Here is a 20,760-nt window from a genome sequence, read left to right on the forward strand (position 1 = left end):
AGTATGGCGGGTGATCAACCACTATGTTTCATATTTTGCAGTTGTTTTTCAGCCACTTAACATACGGGGTTGCCTGCTATACATGGTAATGTCGTAGCCACGTTGGGTACTAGCATTCCTGTGATTGTACGGCCGCATCAGATCATCAGGTCTTATATGAGACCCGGGAGTGCAATGCTCGGCACACTCTCCCCCGGAAGCAGTTCAGATAGAAGTAATGTAGGAGGGAGAGCTTAGGTTAGAGCAGATATATATGCAGTGTTGTACACTTGCACCGTTTAGTGTCTTTCATGTGGCACTATAGGGTGTTTTTAGGCCAGTTTAATAAAATAAATAAATAATAAAATAAATAATTTAAAAATTGGTGTGGAGTTTCCTCTATTTTTAATCACCAGCCAAGGTAAAGCAGACAGCTGGGGGCTGATATTGTCAGGGTGGGAGGTCCCATGGTTATATGGCCCCTGCCAGCCTAAAAATAGCAGCCTGCAGCCTCCCCAGAAATGGAGCATCCATTAGATGCACTAATTGTGGTGCGTTTCCTAGCTCTTCCAGATTGCCTGAGGGCAGTGATAATACTTTTGGGGTTGATGTCAGCTGTGTATTCTTAGCTGGCATCAAGCTCAGGGTTTAGTAATGGAAAGGCGTCTATCAGACACCCACATTACTAACCCGGTAAGTGAAAAACATATACAGGAAAAACATTTTTATTGGAATAAAGAATGCCTCAAACCTTTTCTCATTCACCAATTTATTAAAAAAAATGCTCCCCAAAGCTCTTCCAACATAATTTACAATCCATGACTGAAACTCTGATGACTGTACATAGCAGTTAATTACAGCAATTCAGAGGTGCCGGGTGGTGACTACAAAGCTCAGGGAGACCCCGCAGCTCTGATGAGCATTGTATTCACTACCTGGCATTTGTGAATTGCTGTTGTTTACTGTTATTTACAGTCATCGGAATTGCAGTTGAGCTTTGTGGAATCATTTTTTTTAATAAATTGGTGAATGAGAGAGTGTGGAGGAATATTTAATTAAATAAACTATTTTCTCATGTGCGTGTTTTTTAACTGTATACTTAGGATAGTTATTAGGGTGTCTGATAGACGCCTCTCCATTACTAACCCCTGGGCTTGATACTAGCTGTCAATTCACAGCCGACATAAACTCCAAAAGTATTATCTTAGTTGCCACCGCACCAGGACAATCGGGAAGAGCTAGCGAAGCACCAGAATTGGATAATCTAGTGGATGTACCACTTTTGGGGTGTCTGCGAGCTGCTATTTTTAGGCTGGGAAGGGCCAAATAACCATGGACCTTCCCAGGCTGATAACACCAGCCCCCAGCTGTCTGCTTTAATTTGACTGGTGATCAAAAATGGGGGGGGACCCCGATCTTTTTTTTTTTTTTTTTTTTAATTGTTTAATTTTTAACTTCCAAGCAGCAACCTGGGACTCAGAGATACATCCAGGCATCTTCCCCATGCTGTTGCCATTCCACTCGAGCACTGCTCCCCAGACTTGCTGGAGGGGTCTGTTGGAAAAATGCACATGTTCCCCAAAGACTTCCATGATATTCGGTACTCAAGTTGAGCCTGTTCGATCTGCTTGATTCCAGTAACAAGTACTATAGCACTTTTTGTGATTGCTCATCACTAATGGGGATCCCTGCAGTCAATCCACAAACAATTCTACATTTACCTTGTGGATAAGAAATATTTGCTGTACATGGAAACATCTTTTTAAGGTTAAAGGAGTATTTGTAGATCTGATCCCTGATTTCCCCAGTCCAGCGCTCTTTTTTGGATCTTTTTCTTCACAGCAGAGCTCTGTTCTCCGGACTGAGGTGGCACTGTGCAAAGGAGCAAAGAAAATACAAAAGTTTCCCTACTCCTTTATTTTAATGAATTCTGAGAGTCCTTAGGAGGCTGCATCAACTGGTGATAGGTGGATCTACTTTCACCCAAATAGTGATGCATATACAGTGCCAAAATAGTGCCACACCTTATTGCATTATTTATGTGTGGTATTGCACCAACATCCCAATCAGTTCAATGTAGTGAAGCTGCAATGCCAGTGCCACATGGAGTTTCGCACAAAACTCGACGACTATCATGGCGGTATCAAGCTCTGTTCACATTGTAGATTGACACTCCGTCCGATGGCTTCTCTGGTGTTTCTGATTAACCCATGCGTCGACCTGCTGTCTGTCCATTCATAGTCAGGCTAGCAAGAATTAGCCTCTGCTATCCTGCTCATTAAGCTTCTTTGACCACATGTTGTAAGAAAGTCTATCCCTTCTGCTCCTTTCATTTTTGCTGGAGGAAATGTTCTACCTATGCCAACTATATTTTTTGCTGTGTTGATCTGTGAGTTGTAGTATCCCAGATTTGCTGGAGAAAGAGTTGCTTTAACCTTCATCAGGCTGCATAATTTTACAACACTAACAGCGACCCCTTATCTCGGAAGGGGGTGGAGATATTTTATTGAAATTTGGCCAATATATTCTGGACCAAAACTGCAGAGATGTTAAGAAATTTCAGCCCTCTACGGCTTTTGAAAAAAAAAATTGTATTGCAATTTTAAAACAGAATAGTTACAATTGTACCTATTCAGCCGGACAAAGGTTAAGCTTGTTGTTGTTGTGGAGTTACCCGTCGTCTTGTTGTTTCCTTCCTGCTCTTGTTTTTCTCCTATTGTCTTATACCTCTGTGTGCGTGTTGTGTGACAGAGTTTTGGTTTCCCCTGTTTGTCCATTTATGTGGGTTAAATCACACTACTGTCCCCCACCCCTACCCCCGTGGGAAGGAGGTGTAAGATCAGTTCTGGTCAGGAGCAGGGCCAGGAAGGAGACTCAGACATCCCCACTATTAGGAGTATCTCTAATCTGAGTGTCAGCATAGGAGCCCTGGTTTCCGGTTATCCCCATAGTCCCTAGATGAGGGTGGTGCTGATTCTGGCGGAGTGCAGCTATATTTCGCTAATCTTGCACAAATTTTGTAGCAAAGTCAGATATTTAAACGTTTCCTGATATGAAAATTCAGGGATGATCATGTATTTAGTGTCTCATTCTGCTCCATTGTTACAGATCGGACTGTCTGTGCGACATGACAGGTTCCCTTTAAATTGATTTTGTAAAGCCGTTGTAAGATTTACATGAGACTTTGTCACTTGTTACTTTTTTCGTTGGTTTATTCCATAAGATTTACATTACATTGGGGATTACTGGGTAAATCTTTATTTAATGCTTTGGAAACATTTTAATAAAAGAATAAATACCATTAATGATTACAATTAGTGGCCCATAATGTACTGAAAAGGCGCCATATGTGAAATCCTGCATCGTTACGGAAAACGGGCACAGAGGTGGTGCACTTTGTAAGTAGGTGGAACGCTCGTGCACTGTGTAGGGGCAGCGAGCGGGATTAGTTGACCCACTAGACCACAGGGGGGACCAGGGGTTACCCCTTAAAAAGGGGGGTTTCATTTTTAATTAAGCCCCCACCGCAAGGTGGACGCCAGGTACCACTCCCAGGGCAGTGACCGGGAATGTGGCAGCTGACCAACAGGACAGGTGACGGACCCAGGAATAGGCAGGTACAAGCGGGGTGACTGAGGCAGGTTGGACAGGTGGGTATGGACAGGAATGGAGGGCATGGCAGGGAAAGACAGGTATGCGAAGGCAGGTACTGGATATGGACACAAGGGATAACAGGACAGGAACTCAGGGCCTCAGTAGCACACTGGAACACTGACTATAACTAGAGACATTGCTCAGGCACCTCCCCTAATGGGAGGATGCCTTAAATACACATACTTCCTGGAAATAGTGCGCCAGCCCTTTAAAGTCACTCACAGCGACCTCGCTAGCGATATCGCCGTATGTGAAAAGCAGCAGCAAGCGGACCCCTGCTGCGAGGTCGCCAATCGTGCCAAAACGATCAGGACTATTTTTTGCTCGTTGGTCTCTCGCTGTACAGCACGCATCGGTGTGTTTGACGGCGGGAGACCAACAAGCGCCCAGTGTGGGACTGGCTACCGGAGGAACCTCCAGTAATACCAGGCCTGGATTCAGTTACCTGCATTGCACTCCCGAGCTTTCCCCTGAGCTCTGGCGTGCAGCCTAGACTGCACCGCGAGCGCCGAGTGATTGATTCCCCGGCGATTGCGGTTCAGTTCATGACAGCTGAAGACATGCCGGGCTGATCTCCGGTGCTCTCACCTGAACTCCGGAGATCAGCCCGGCCTGTCCGCAGCTGTTATGAACTGAACCGCAATCGCCGGAGAATCAATTACTCGGCGCTCGCGGTGCAGTCCTGCAAACTCTGAGATCAGACCAGCCTGCAGCTGAGAGCTCCGGAGTGCAAAACAGGTAACTGAATCCAGGCCTGGCATTACTGGAGATTCCTCCGGTAGCCAGCAAGGAGCCGTCGTTACACGGGTCACTGGTCGCTGGTGGAGATCTGCCTGATTGACAGCTCACCAGCGACCATGTAGCGACGTTCCAGCGATCCCTGCCAGGTCAGATCGCTGGTCGGATCACTGGTGCGTCGCTAAAGTGTCACAGGACCCTAAGAGGCCGGTGTGCGCACATGCGTCTTAGGTGCACTCCCGGGAACCCTGTATGGCATGTACAGGACCCGGGAGGGGAAAGAGGCAGCAGCACACGTAGATGGCCAGGGCAGTGAGGGAGAGGAGGCGACCAGGCTGGGGCAGTGAGTAATTTGCAATTTTTGCAGAGATGCCGACGCTACAGGAGGGTTCGGTTATACGAAGAAAAAATGGAAAAAAGTAACGAAATGGAAAAGGTGATGAAGGAAAATAGTTAGAGCAAATAACTTACAAGTAACGTGGAGATAGAGGACATCGCTGTCGATTCCCACGTTATTTTCTGCGTAGGCCGTGACCTGATATATTCCCGGGTTCTTGTATATGTGCCGTATACCATCCTCAATCTTACTAAAATTGGCGTAGGACACAGCGCTCCCATCTCCAAAGTCCAGCTGGATATTAATTTTCTGTAGATCTCCCTGGAAGGTAGAAAACATCTCTTATGTAAAGATGAAGGTAAAACATGGAGGTCATCAACGTCCCGATATCCCACTAATATCCCACCAAAGTCTATGAACATTCTCTTCTCCATAATTATCAAGAAAAACAATGATATTGACCAAGTGATTCCAAAACAGCCCAAATAACCAGACGGAAGAGTGATATTATTCCGGACACATCATTAGAAGACGCCGCTCGTTGGAAAATACAGCAAAAAGTCTGCAGAACAACAAGCCAGGCAATATGAAGGGGGTCTCAACTTTGGGCAATCGCTTCATAGAATGGTCACTTAATATGGTGCTCCTGCCAGGACCTTCAGAGATCAGACATGGGGAAACCTGGCAGTAAGTGCTCCACTTTCCTACAGCTCCCCCACAGGGGATGTGTAGCATTACACAATGTTCATTCTTATAAATGTCTGTACAAGACGGGATGGCTCCTCCAGACTGAGAGACGCTCTTTAGTAACCATTGACTTCTATTTCCAAAAAAATGGGCATCCTGATTTTCAGAATTCACTAATAGAGCGTATAGAAATGGGTTTACTAATAAAGATGAGGGGACCCTTGGAATTTTGGGTTCGCCAGGTTCAGCCGGACTTTAATTAAACATTCAGTTGGGGACACAGACCTGACCCAAACTTGACAACAGATCCCGAACCTCATATAAGTCTATAGAGACCCAAACATCTGTGCTGTAAAATGGCTGTAGTAAGGGCCAGGGGGCTCCAAAAGGAAGCAAAATGAGAGCAATTGCCCTGAAAACAAATGTGAATATGGAATAAATCAAAAAAAGACATGGGTTCCCGCCTATATTTGATAACCAACTAAGGTAAAGCAGACATCTGGGGGCTGGTATTATCAGGCTGGGAAGGTCCATGATTATTTGGCCCTTTCCAAGCTAAAAATTGCAGTCTGCAGCCACCCTAGAAGCAGCGCATCCATTAGATGCACCAATTATGGTGTTTTACCCAGCTCTTCCCTATTGCCCTGGTGCAGTGGAAATTTGGGGTAATTCTTGTGAGGTTGAGGTTAGCTGTAAATTGATAGCTGGCAATCAATCATCTATCAGACACCCCCATTACTAACCCGGCAAATCTAGACCTCTGTTGTGTCCATACAACATAAATATATAAAGTATGGAGCGGGCTCAGGAGGTGAGCCTGCTCTATACATGGTGGATGCCAGCTGAACTATACAGCCAACATCTGCCACTTATAGCAATCGATCATTGCAGTTTAACCACTTAAACGCTGCCATCATTCCTTAACAGCAGAAGTTACCTGGAGTGATCGCGTGGAATAACCATTTCCCCCTCATAATTAAATTTTAGGGGCTGAAGCCTCTATTGCCGTCATCTATAGGTGGTGTTATTTCTTCTATGTACTACAGTATCACAACATTCAAATCCTCAAGGGTTTTAAAAATTAACAAAAAAAGTAAAAAAAATATTTAAAAAATAGAAATTTGAAACAATTAAATCACCCCCACACCTCCTTTTTCCCCAATTGAATAATAAAGAAATAAAAAAATATAATAAACACATTTGATTATTATATTTGTTAAAAAAGTATAAAAAATTCTAAGAAAAAAAAATAGAAATATGTAAATATTTAAATCACCCCCACATCTCCCTTTTCCTAATTAAATAATAAGGAAATAAAAGTATAAAAAAATAAACACATTTGATTTTTGTATCTCCAAAACGGTATAAACAAAAACTAGGACTTGAAAGATGAAAAAAATCCCAGCTCCATTGTCAGAGGAATTAAAAAGTTACAGGTCTCAGAAAATGGTAAAATGAACGGTGTCTTTCAGAAACTGCAACTCGTCTTGCAATAACCAAAAGGAATGGGGTCTTAGAAGATAGGGAGGAAAAAAACAAAAGCCCAAAAATTAAAAATGTTAGGATTAAAGGGGTGAAAACCATGGAGCAAGACTAGAGCCAACCTGACCGTGGTCACCAGCTATCAGCTGATGCTTACCGAACTCCGGTAGAGTTGGGTTACGACCACTTGCAGCTCAAAACGCAACTCCACTTACTATTATTTCTTGTGTTGCGACCAAGTCTTTACCATCTTATGTTACTAATTTACCAGATGTGGATGTGTCTCCATAAAAATCCACAAGTCCTTCTGCTATAAAGTGCGCACCTGAGGAACAGAGAACTCAATTTACCGGCAGAAGTCCGAAGCTTTGGCGAAGAGCGACTGCACACAGCCGTCATCTGATGGAATTATCACTGTGGTAGGTTTTATCTGTGGATTTTCCCGCTTCTAGTCATATAACACATTCTAAAGGCCACGGGGTTTAACTGTTTTATTGATTGTCCAGAAGATGGACGGATCCATTAAAGGTCACACGGTTCCTAAATTAGAACTCATCTATCAGATTCTCGGGTTGTGAGCCGCTGTCAGGCGCTCCGGAAAGGAATATTTCCTGTAAGGGTGAATTAACATTAATGGTATAAGGATCATGTCTGTGGGATCCACATCTAGAGGTCGTGATTGATGACGGGCAACTACAAGAACAGAAATCATACCTATCGCTTGGAGTCATCTCCATTTATTTCTGCAGCTTGACAAATTTGAGTGCGTTCTTGGCATCCTCTTTTGTCTTTGCTACCACCATTCCACGGTAATTGGGAAAAGTGTCAGCTTGAAGGACCTTACCCCCTGGTGGTGTTTATAGATGAGCAGTAGGAATGGTTCATCCATAATATCAGGCACTTATTTTGGGTACCAAACCCTGGATCCTACTCAGTTTTACAAATTAGCCAAAGTTGTCTGCAAGGGTTGGGGTCATGGCTTAATACAGTCCAGTCAAGCTCACATAAGTCAAGTCAAACGTCAAGTTTTTATGGACCTCATTTTTTTCTTCTACCGGAGACAATAACAACCCTAATGGAAAAGTATGGAGCCTTTCCCAAAATCAGAACAAAAATCTCTAAATTATCAATGTTATCTGGAAGATCTTTCTTTACGGGAACTAAAGGATCCAACACAAATTACGGTACATAAACAGATCCAACCCTTTTTGATCATCCATCAGAGGTGGGGAGACGTGTTCTCCAGGCAGTCATGAAATCCAGATTTAGCCATGAGATGTTTCTTCACATGGAAAAATAAATTACATCTCACCACCTAAGGCTTGGAATCTGCAGTGATCTCAGACTTCTGTACGAATGTTCCGCAATGGAAATCCAATTTACAAATATCACCGAATGAGACTCCAGCTGATGAGGCTATAGCCAGTTTTGGAGTTGAACAGGAGTGTTGCAACTCAGAGGCGATGTCTTCACTGTTCAGCCCTCTCAAGGTCTCGGTACGTGGTGGTTCTGTAAGGTTGTACAGTGTAACTCATCACAGCTCGGCTTTTGTTGAGCTCAAGAGGATATGAACCACGAGAACAGACCGTACGCTCGCTATGAGGTCCTTGAAGACTGGAGGGTAAGACCGGCATGCTCGAGCGTTCAGAGTTTGTGCAGGAACGGCAAACGAAAAGTGGGCAAAAAAGTTGGTGAAAGCCCTATCCCACCACTGGAGTCTGGACCATGGTAATCACAGTTTGGAAGCCCTCTTCATCACTATAGCGATAGGAAGGATGGAAAGCAATTGCCTTGGCAGAGTGGATGAATAAATGACCTCCCCGAGAACCAAAAGGTGGATGATGACCTATTAGCCCACTCACCGCTGCAGATGGTAAACCGATAAGCAGAATTGCATCCACTGGACTACATGGGGTACCTGGGTTTACTCTCTAGTGGTAGGTGCTCGACTAAGCGTCTGCCGAGAGGCAGACACCAGGTGCCACTTCCAGGGAAGTGACCGGGTCTGTGGCAGCTGACCTCCAGGGCAGGGTTGGACATGGGGACAAATGGACAGAGTCTTTAGTGCAGCAAGGACCACCGGGAAGTCTGAGGCAGATGGCATAGCCGGGGTGAACGGAAACAGTCCCATGTAAAGTTGGGACCACCAGGGTGGCTGAGGCAGATGGCATGGCTGGGGTGGACAGACATAGTCACTAGTAAACCTTGGACAACCAAGGTGGCTGAGGCATATGGCACAGCGGAGGTGGATGGACACAATCACTAGTAAAGCTGGCAACACCAGAGTGGCGGGGCAGATGGCATGGCCAGGGTGCGCGGACACAGTCACAAGTATAGCTAGGAATACCAGAGCAGCTGAAGCAGATGGCATGGCCGGGGTGAGTGGACACAGTCACTAGTAAACCTTAGATCATCAGAGTGGCTAAGGTAGATAGCACAGCCAGGGTGGACGGACACGGTCAATAGTAAAGGTGGGACTACCAGAGTAGCTGAGGCAGATGGCAAGGCTAGGAAGGATGGACACTGGGGTACTGACGGAACCAGGAGACAGGCAAGGACACTGTACACTGTAACAGGAAGCACAGTGGACAAGGGGTCTGACAACTAGCTGGCTAGGGAACAAACCACTCACTAATCACATTGATCGGGCACCTACCCTAGTGGGAGAGTGCCTTAAGTACCCAGGGCCACTCAGCAAATGACAGCAGTGCGAGTGCATGTCCTGGGAGAGAGAAGTTGAGAGCACCTACTTGGGGAAGCCAAGCAGCGTGGTGCAGGCCGGCCGCAGCGGTGAGTGGGCATCCCTGCAGGGAGAAGGGCAAGCAATGCAGGGGTACCGGCGCTACAATTGGTTAAGAATAATTTTCCATAAGATGAGATAAGTATTTCCTTAAAAAGGGGTTCTTTGCTATTTTTGGAGTTCTAAGCAAAAAGAAGATAAGAAAGCACCTTAGTCAAATCTCCAAGGATCAGCTGTAATCTAGAAACCCGGCAGTTTCCTTACAGCGCCACCACAGGAGAAATGAAGCATTACGCAGACTACACTGATATGAATGGGTTGTCCATGTATTATAGGAGTCAAAGTGTCCTCAAAGGCGAGAGATACTTTTTGTAAACATTTTCCACCTTGGCCAAAGGAACGGTGAAGGGTACGAGAGACCATCTCTACTAACGCGGATTTCCTAATAGGTTAAGTCTCCTATACAAAGACACTTATAGGAGGAATTACACATTCAATTCTCCAACCATGGCAAATCCAAAGCTGGAGACTCGGAAACTTTCTTACGGTATCAATGTCTTTTCCTTCTACCTCTTGGAGGAGTCATGACCGGGTCACCACCATTCTCCAAACGCCTTTCTCCTGCCCGTCCACTGAACTCGTCCTAATCAGTACTCATCCCGTACGTCTTCCCTCGTCTTTCCAAGGTTTGTCGGAAAGTTACAGCGTAAGATACAATGGAGCCGCTATAGGAACGATTAAAAAGTTTTCACGGCAGGTATCGCGTCGCCAATGGCTGTCTGCACACTGCACAACGCTAATAGACTTCAGACACGTAACCGCAAACATCTCGGCACAAGACTTATTCCGGGCCTGCTGGATATGAAATATTGAAAGCGATTCACTATTCTCAGACAATGTCCCTATCTCCGAGTTTATGAATATAAATTAAAGTGGAAATGAGCCGCTCGGACTGGAAAAGGTGACTGTTCTGCAAATCCATTTATGACACATGTTCCGGAGGCAGCACCGCAGCACGTCCTCCGCCAGCGCCACAATGTAACAGTATATGAAAGACTTGTGTAATGCGAGGACGCCGCTAAATCTGGAACGTCTCAGACATTTTGTAAGGTATAAAGGTGGCCCGGCGGAATGTGTCAGCACGTCGGCTGCAGTCCCATGTAAGACTCTTGTAGTCACAGCACAGGGACTCATAGCTCGAAGAAGTACAGGGTATATAGTCACAAATGAAAGGTAACAAATATTACAGTTTTCTAACATTATATCGCACAAATAAGGCTGCATAAGTGAGCGCCATTTAGTGCCGATATATTAGTACCATATGATATCGCCATACATACGCTATATAATATCGCAATACAGGGCTGAACTAACAATCAAACTGCTAACAAATAAATGCAGCTGGGCCCTTCCCAAGTAATACTGTTATACTGTGCCCAACTACAGTCAAACTGCTACCCCCTGCACCGGATCCGGCACTGGTCAGGACGTATATCCAGTGCCCAATAATCCTGGCCCACCCCCTGCACCGGATCTAGCACTGGTTAGGATGTATAGCTAGTGCCCAATAATCCTGGCCCACCCCCTGCACCGGATCCGGAACTGGTCAGAATATATATCCAGTGCTCAATAATCCTGGCCCACCCCCTGCACCGGATCTGGCAGTGGTTAGGATGTATAGCTAGTGCCCAATAATCCTGGCCCACCCCCTGCACCGGATCCGGCACTGGTCAGAATATATATCCAGTGCTCAATAATCCTGGCCCACCCCCTGCACCGGATCCGGCACTGGTCAGGACGTATATCCAGTGCCCAATAATCCTGGCCCACCCCCTGCACCGGATCTAACACTGGTTAGGATGTATGGCTAGTGCCCAATAATCCTGGCCCACCCCCTGCACCGGATCCGGCACTGGTCAGAATATATATCCAGTGCTCAATAATTCTGGCCCACCCCCTGCACCGGATCTGGCACTGGTTAGGATGTATAGCTAGTGCCCAATAATCCTGGCCCACCCCCTGCACCGGATCCGGCACTAGTCAGGATGTTTATCCAGTGCCCAATAATCCTGGCCCACCCCCTGCACCGGATCCGGCACTGGTCAGGATGTATATCCAGTGCCCAATAATTCTGGCCCACCCCCTGCACCAGATCCGGCACTGGTCAGGACGTATATCCAGTGCCCAATAATCCTGGCCCACCCCCTGCACCGGATCCGGCACTGGTCAGGATGTATATCCAATGCCCAATAATCCTGGTCCACCCCCTGCACCGGATCCGGCACTGGTCAGGATGTATATCCAGTACCCAATAATCCTCCCCCCCCTGCACCGGATCCGGAGCGCACCCCCGGGGGACACACTTAGGTATAATTTTCCACTATCTATTATCACTCTTTTCTGAGTCGCTGGAAAACAAGGCAATTGGGAACCAAAATGGCAAAGGAAATGACAGCGCAGATTGGTTGTGATAAGTGGAGAGAAACACAATGTGCTTATAATTAGGTTCCAGAAATGCCGGCTATTCGGTAACCTGCGGGTGACTGCGATAGATTGCTGCATCTATTTATATCCGAGGCCGAAGGAAACAACAAAACGCAGAAGTGAAGTTTATCATGTACCTTAATGCCAGATATCGGCCCTGAATCCCCGGCCATGCTGAAATATTGCTACAGATTTGGTAAAGGTACATTTAGAGGTCGGAGATTTGGTAATTCCGGTGGTAAATTATGGATTCTGAAGTCTGGTGGCTCCTTAAAGACGACCTGTTATTGCCGTAAATAGGTATATTTTTACCCGCTATTAATGCCGCTCTTCTCCTGAATCCGGCCCTGCTTTTCTTGTGTTTCTGCGCCTCGCCATTGCTAAGATATGACCCCTTCACCCCTGTATAGAAAGCTAATCCTCTTATCCAAGTGGGAGTGGTCCTCAAAAAGATAACCATTCCTATTTGGCTAAAAAGGCAGGATTTTCATATAGTGAAGATAAGATCATATCTCAGGAACAGCGAGGTCCCGGAACATAAGAAAAACAGTGCCAGATTCAGGAACAAAATACTTATATATGGCAAGTTTCCTCAGTGCCCCTCCTCCCTGCTGCTGTTAAATGTCTGCCCACCTAGTATGATTGGCATTTCCTCAGTGCCCCTCCTTCCTGCTGCTGTTAAATCTCCACCCACCTAGTCTGATTGACATTTCCTCAGTGCCCCTCCTCCCTGCTGCTGTTAAATGTCTGCTCACGTAGTTTGATTGACATTTCCTCAGTGCCCCTCCTCCCTGCTGCAATTAAATCTCCGCCCACCTAGTCTGACTGACATTTCCTCAGTGCCCCTCCTCCCTGCTGCTATTGAATTTCCACCCGCCTAGTCTGACTGACATTTCCTCAGTGCCCCTCCTCCCTGCTGCTATTGAATCTCTGCCCACCTAGTCTGATTGGCATTTCCTCAGTGTCCCTCCACCCTGCTGCTATTGAATCTCCACCCACCTTGTCTGATTGACATTTCCTCAGTGTCCCTCCTCCCTGCTGCTATTAAATCTCCACCCGCCTAGTCTGATTGGCATTTCCTCAGTGTCCCTCCTCCCTGCTGCAATTAAATCTCCGCCCACCTAGTCTGACTGACATTTCCTCAGTGTCCCTCCACCCTGCTGCTATTGAATCTCCACCCACCTTGTCTGATTGACATTTCCTCAGTGTCCCTCCTCCCTGCTGCTATTGAATTTCCTCCCACCTTGTCTGACTGACATTTCCTCAGTGTCCCTCCTCCCTGCTGCTATTAAATCTCCACCCGCCTAGTCTGATTGGCATTTCCTCAGTGCCCCTCCTCCCTGCTGCTATTGAATTTCCACCCGCCTAGTCTGATTGGCATTTCCTCAGTGCCCCTCCTCCCTGCTGTTATTGAATTTCCTCCCACCTTGTCTGACATTTCCTCAGTGTCCCTCCTCCCTGCTGCTATTGAATTTCCACCCGCCTAGTCTGATTGGCATTTCCTCAGTGCCCCTCCTCCCTGCTGTTATTGAATTTCCTCCCACCTTGTCTGACTTTTCCTCAGTGTCCCTCCTCCCTGCTGCTATTGAATTTCCTCCCACCTTGTCTGACTTTTCCTCAGTGTCCCTCCTCCCTGCTGCTATTGAATTTCCTCCCACCTTGTCTGACTTTTACTCAGTGTCCCTCCTCCCTGCTGCTATTGAATTTCCTCCCACCTTGTCTGACATTTCCTCAGTGCCCCTCCTCCCTGCTGCTATTGAATTTCTTCCCACCTTGTCTGACTTTTCCTCAGTGCCCCTCCTCCCTGCTGCTATTGAATTTCCTCCCACCTTGTCTGACTTTTCCTCAGTGTCCCTCCTCCCTGCTGCTATTGAATTTCCTCCCACCTTGTCTGACTTTTCCTCAGTGCCCCTCCTCCCTGCTGCTATTGAATTTCCTCGCACCTTGTCTGACTTTTCCTCAGTGCCCCTCCTCCCTGCTGCTATTGAATTTCCTCCCACCTTGTCTGACTTTTCCTCAGTGTCCCTCCTCCCTGCTGCTATTGAATTTCCTCCCACCTTGTCTGACTTTTCCTCAGTGCCCCTCCTCCCTGCTGCTATTGAATTTCCTCGCACCTTGTCTGACGTTTCCTCAGTGCCCCTCCTCCCTGCTGCTATTGAATTTCCTCGCACCTTGTCTGACTTTTCCTCAGTGCCCCTCCTCCCTGCTGCTATTGAATTTCCTCCCACCTTGTCTGACATTTCCTCAGTGTCCCTCCTCCCTGCTGCTATTGAATTTCCTCCCACCTTGTCTGACATTTCCTCAGTGTCCCTCCTCCCTGCTGCTATTGAATTTCCTCCCACCTTGTCTGACTTTTCCTCAGTGCCCCTCCTCCCTGCTGCTATTGAATTTCCTCCCACCTTGTCTGACTTTTCCTCAGTGTCCCTGCTCCCTGCTGCTATTGAATTTCCTCCCACCTTGTCTGACATTTCCTCAGTGCCCCTCCTCCCTGCTGCTATTGAATTTCCTCCCACCTTGTCTGACTTTTCCTCAGTGTCCCTGCTCCCTGCTGCTATTGAATTTCCTCCCACCTTGTCTGACTTTTCCTCAGTGTCCCTCCTCCCTGCTGCTATTGAATTTCCTCCCACCTTGTCTGACATTTCCTCAGTGCCCCTCCTCCCTGCTGCTATTGAATTTCCGCCCACCTTGTCTGACATTTCCTCAGTGTCCCTCCTCCCTGCTGCTATTGAATTTCCTCCCACCTTGTCTGACATTTCCTCAGTGCCCCTCCTCCCTGCTGCTATTGAATTTCCTCCCACCTTGTCTGACATTTCCTCAGTGTCCCTCCTCCCTGCTGCTATTTAATTTCCTCCCACTTTGTCTGACATTTCCTCAGTGTCCCTCCTCCCTGCTGCTATTGTATTTCCTCCCACCTTGTCTGACTTTTCCTCAGTGTCCCTCCTCCCTGCTGCTATTGAATTTCCTCCCACCTTGTCTGACTTTTCCTCAGTGTCCCTCCTCCCTGCTGCTATTGAATTTCCTCCCACCTTGTCTGACTTTTCCTCAGTGCCCCTCCTCCCTGCTGCTATTGAATTTCCTCCCACCTTGTCTGACTTTTCCTCAGTGCCCCTCCTCCCTGCTGCTATTGTATTTCCTCCCACCTTGTCTGACTTTTCCTCAGTGTCCCTCCTCCCTGCTGCTATTGAATTTCCTCCCACCTTGTCTGACTTTTCCTCAGTGCCCCTCCTCCCTGCTGCTATTGTATTTCCTCCCACCTTGTCTGACTTTTCCTCAGTGTCCCTCCTCCCTGCTGCTATTGAATTTCCTCCCACCTTGTCTGACTTTTCCTCAGTGCCCCTCCTCCCTGCTGCTATTGAATTTCCTCCCACCTTGTCTGACTTTTCCTCAGTGCCCCTCCTCCCTGCTGCTATTGTATTTCCTCCCACCTTGTCTGACTTTTCCTCAGTGTCCCTCCTCCCTGCTGCTATTGAATTTCCTCCCACCTTGTCTGACTTTTCCTCAGTGCCCCTCCTCCCTGCTGCTATTGAATTTCCTCCCACCTTGTCTGACTTTTCCTCAGTGTCCCTCCTCCCTGCTGCTATTGAATTTCCTCCCACTTTGTCTGACATTTCCTCAGTGTCCCTCCTCCCTGCTGCTATTGAATTTCCTCCCACCTTGTCTGACTTTTCCTCAGTGCCCCTCCTCCCTGCTGCTATTGAATTTCCTCCCACCTTGTCTGACTTTTCCTCAGTGTCCCTCCTCCCTGCTGCTATTGAATTTCCTCCCACCTTGTCTGACTTTTCCTCAGTGCCCCTCCTCCCTGCTGCTATTGAATTTCCTCCCACCTTGTCTGACTTTTCCTCAGTGCCCCTCCTCCCTGCTGCTATTGTATTTCCTCCCACCTTGTCTGACTTTTCCTCAGTGTCCCTCCTCCCTGCTGCTATTGAATTTCCTCCCACCTTGTCTGACTTTTCCTCAGTGTCCCTCCTCCCTGCTGCTATTGAATTTCCTCCCACCTTGTCTGACTTTTCCTCAGTGTCCCTCCTCCCTGCTGCTATTGAATTTCCTCCCACCTTGTCTGACTTTTCCTCAGTGCCCCTCCTCCCTGCTGCTATTGAATTTCCTCCCACCTTGTCTGACTTTTCCTCAGTGCCCCTCCTCCCTGCTGCTGTCAGACGGGCTTCATTTTATTATCACAATTATACAGCCATTCTGTGATGTGAATCTTCATAGCAATTACACTAGCCTAATCAGGTCTAAGCAATCTATTTAATAATATTTGCAGCTTGTATTCTAAAATCTGAATTATATTTGCCCTTTAAGGAATAAGTTAAAGAGTCTTTTGTGCATTTCTTTGCACAGATGACTGTGACCGGCCGTCAGGTCTCCGCCGATCGCCACGCTGCTGACGTAGAAAGGGAAATCCGCGTCTGGTGCGGAATCCTCTTCTTTGGATGGAAGCAATCGATTCTCCGGATGTGGCTGACGCCGTGTGTCACGCTTCTCCCAGAGAAAATCCCATCTCTGTTTTTTACCAGCACAAAACTGCTCAAAATCTATTATCTGTCGGTGTCCGGAGGTCTCCATCCATCATTGTGCGATCAGCATTCAGCACCTGAGCCCGACGGACAGCCGCGACCAAACACAGCAACCAGCCGCATCATGAGTGAAAAGGGGGTCAGTGCCGGCATCTCCTGAAATACTCTGTGCTGCTGGAGACCCTGCTCTGCACCCTCGGACTGTGACCCCCAACCTGTCTCCATTCTACACCGAAGCCCTGGCATCAATTACATTATCCAGAGAGAGAACAGGTCACTGCCTTGCACAAAATCAGCAAAACTCCCCTTCTGAAATCCTCTGTGCTGCTGGGGATTGTACTCCCGCCACCTGTCTGTGTCATTACTGAAGTGCTGCGCTCCTACCTCCTCCAGATGCACCAGGAAGGTGACGTTCTGCCCGCTCTGCACACCCAGTTTGCCGCTGAGGGTCGTGAGCTGCAATCCTTGTGGAGCTTTTCCTAAGCATTCCTGGGGTTTGGGCGAATACTGATCCCGCAACCCATCCGTGCAGTTATTGGACACAATCCTGCGATACCTGCAAAAGCCCAACACATGTCAGCCAATAACATGCCGAAATCTGAGCGCAAAGTATAATAACTAGGATGTAACTCAGAATAGGGAGTGCAGCTCTGGAGTATAATACAGGAGGTAAGTCAGGATCAGTAATGTAATGTATGTACACAGTGACTGCACCAGCAGAATAGTGAGTACAGCTCTGGAGGATAATACAGGAGGTAACTCAGGATCAGTAATGTAATGTATGTACACAGTGACTGCACCAGCAGAATAGTGAGTGCAGCTCTGGAGTATAATACAGGAGGTAACTCAGGATCAGTAATGTAATGTATGTACACAGTGACTGCACCAGCAGAATAGTGAGTGCAGCTCTGGAGTATAATACAGGAGGTAACTCAGGATCAGTAATGTAATGTATGTACACAGTGACTGCACCAGCAGAATAGTGAGCGCAGCTCTGGAGTATAATACAGGATATTACATTTTTCACTGCGTCATTGCAGCCATTTGGTAAATTCAAAAAAGTTCATTTTTTTTCTCATTAACGTTCACTCTGCCCCCATCCCCCATCTTGACAGAAAAAAAAATGTTAAAACAAGAAAAACTGAAATATCCCATGGCCATAAGTATTCAGCCCCTTTGCTCAAACACTCATATTTATGTCACAGGCTGTCCATTTCCTTGTGATCCATCTTCAACTCAAGGAAATGGACAGCCTGTGACATAAATATGAGTGTCTGAGCAAAGGGGCTGAACACTTATGACCAGTTTTTCTTGTTTAATAAACTTGCAAAAATGTCTACGTTTATGTTTTTTTTTCTGTCAAGATGGGGGCAAAGGGTACATTAATGAGAAAAAAATGAACTTTTTGAATTTACCAAATAGCTGCAATAAAACAAAGAGTGAAATATTACAAGGGGTGTGAATACTTTCCGTCCCCCCTGTGTATAGTAATAAGGTTAATGAATATGCTATGTTGCGGAGGTTTCTGGCGGATGAGTGTGGCTCGTACCCGCTGCTCCTCAGGTAGCTCTGCCCCTGGCTGCACTCCTTGGACATGGACGCGGGGTTGTACCAGAAGGCCGGCGTGCACTGATTCTTCCCTTGTCTCTCGTAGCCGTAGTCACTGAGAATAGAGATACATTATTACAGAAGACTCCACACAACGCGGCACCCAGCACTTTCTATCCTGTCCTCTATCTGGAAAAAAACAAAGTCAGAATTTTAAAATATCCTTTTGTTGCAAAAGTTTCAATAAATCTTTTCTACAAACAGTTACCAGATTCCGTTCTATTGGTATCAAACGTTCTTCATAAAATTCAAATAAACTACCAAATTTGCATGATTTCCTCTGCTTCCTTTTTACCTGCAACATCGGTCCCTATTTTTCCTGCTGGAAACTAGTATCCGCAGGGTGGTCACATACTCGCGTGCCGCCTGTGCTGTCAGATCGGCACCGACTTGTGCCACAGGAGACTTCCATGGGTGACCTGTCAACAGCTACTGATGAGACGTTGCAGCTTTTATCACAAATAGCCAATTCTTTTATTTACCCTAGGCCACCAGGGATGTTATTATTAACCCAGTCAGTGTCCAAGACCATCTAGGATGCTGGTATGAACCCCTTCTCTTTTCACGATAACCACAGAAGTAGCAATAATCCCCTTCAGTGTCATAGATAACTAAATATGTACCATTAAACTCCATCAATGCCCTAGACCACCAGGGATGTTATTATTAATTCAGTGTCTAAGACCATTTAGGATGTTGCCTTAAACCCTTTTATTTTTTCAAGATAACCATGGAAGTAGCAATAATCCCCTTCAGTGTCATAAATAACAAAATATGTAAGATTAAACTCCATCAATGCCCTAGACCACCAGGGATGTTATTATTAATTCAGTGTCCAAGACCATTTAGGATTCTGATATGAACCCCTTCCGATAGCTACTTTTGTCACAGGAGATTTCCATGGGTGACTGGTCAACAGCTACTGATGAGACATTGCAGCTTTCATTACCAATAACCAATTTTTTTTTTGCCCTAGACCACCAGGGATGTTATTATTAATTCAGTCAGTGTCCAAAACCATGTCGGATATTATCATGAATTCCTTTCTTTTTTTAAGATAACCATGGAAGTAGCAATAATCCCCTTCAGTGTCATAGATAACAAAATATGTACCATTAAACTCCATCAATGCCCTAGACCACCAGGGATGTTATTATTAATTCAGTGTCCAAAACCATCCCGGATATTACCATGAACCCCTTTTTTTTTTCAAGATAACCATCAAAGTAGCTATAATCGCCTTCAGTGTAATAGATCAAATATGTACCATTAAACTCCATCAATGCCCTAGACCACCAGGGATGTTATTATTAATCCAGTCAGTGTCCAAAACCATCTCGGATATTATCATGAAACCCTTTCTTTTTTCAAGAAAACCATGGAAGTAGCAATAATCCCCTTCAGTGTCATAGATAACAAAATATGTACCATTAAACTCCATCAATGCCCTAGACCACCAGGGATGTTATTATTAATTCAGTGTCCAAGACCATTTAGGATTCTGATATGAACCCCTTCCGGTACCTACTTTTGTCACAGGAGATTTCCATGGGTGACCTGTCAACAGCTACTGATGAGACATTGCAGCTTTCATTACCAATAACCAATTTTTTTTTTGCCCTAGACCACCAGGGATGTTATTATTAATTCAGTCAGTGTCCAAAACCATGTCGGATATTATCATGAACCCCTTTCTTTTTTTAAGAAAACCATGGAAGTAGCAATAATCCCCTTCAGTGTCATAGATAATTAAATATGTGCCATTAAACTCCATCAATGCCCTAGACCACCAGGGATGTTATTATTAATTCAGTGTCCAAGAACATTTAAGATGCTGCCTTAAACCCCTTTCTTTTTTCAAGATAACCACAGAAGTAGCAATAATTCCCTTCAGTGTCATAGATAACAAAATGTGTACCATTAAACTCCATCAATGCCCTAGACCACAAGGGATGTAACCATAATTGCTTTTCAGTGTCAGAGATAAAAATAATCTTTTAGTATTCACATCATCACTATCTAGATCACAAGAGCACAGCCAAAATTCCCTTTTAGTTGCATAGATCCCAAAGGATATTACTAAAACCTCATCCACTACCCCAGACCACCAGGGATATACCCATAAATATCTTTCAGTGTCACATATCCCAAAGGACTTCACCATTAACTCCATCACTACCCAGTGACATACAGTCATGGCTGAAAGTATTGGCACCCTTGAAGTGGTTCCATATATTTAAGTATTTCTCCCAGAAAATTATTGGAATTACACATATTTTGTTATATGCATGTTTATTCCCTTTGGAACAACAAAAAAAAGGGAAGAAAAAGGAGAAAAAAGGCGAATTTGACATAGTTTCACACAAAACCCCAAAAATGGACCAGACAAAATTGTTGGCACCTTTCTAAAATTGTGGGTAAGCAACTTTGTTTCAAGCCTGTGACACTCATTCAAACTCACCTGTGGCAAGTAACAGATGTGGGCAATATGAAAATCACACCTGAAACCAGAGACAAAGGGAAGAAGTTGTCTC

At 45.9% G+C, this 20,760-nt stretch overlaps 1 protein-coding gene across 1 annotated transcript in view; it reads right to left on the reverse strand.

Moving 5' to 3' along the window:
- SORCS3 (sortilin related VPS10 domain containing receptor 3) overlaps positions 1 to 20,760 on the reverse strand; it is an 866,891-nt gene that overhangs the window by 67,548 nt on the left and 778,583 nt on the right. The window contains exons 17-19 of the mRNA XM_075348233.1: positions 18,168 to 18,281; positions 17,003 to 17,174; positions 4,843 to 5,029 (exon numbers count right to left, since the gene is read on the reverse strand). Of these exons, the coding sequence (XP_075204348.1) occupies positions 4,843 to 5,029; positions 17,003 to 17,174; positions 18,168 to 18,281 (473 nt within the window). The remainder of the gene's footprint in view (positions 1 to 4,842; positions 5,030 to 17,002; positions 17,175 to 18,167; positions 18,282 to 20,760) is intronic.

This window comes from Anomaloglossus baeobatrachus, chromosome 5 (assembly GCF_048569485.1).
Source record: "Anomaloglossus baeobatrachus isolate aAnoBae1 chromosome 5, aAnoBae1.hap1, whole genome shotgun sequence".
Classification (NCBI taxonomy): Eukaryota; Metazoa; Chordata; class Amphibia; order Anura; family Aromobatidae; genus Anomaloglossus; species Anomaloglossus baeobatrachus.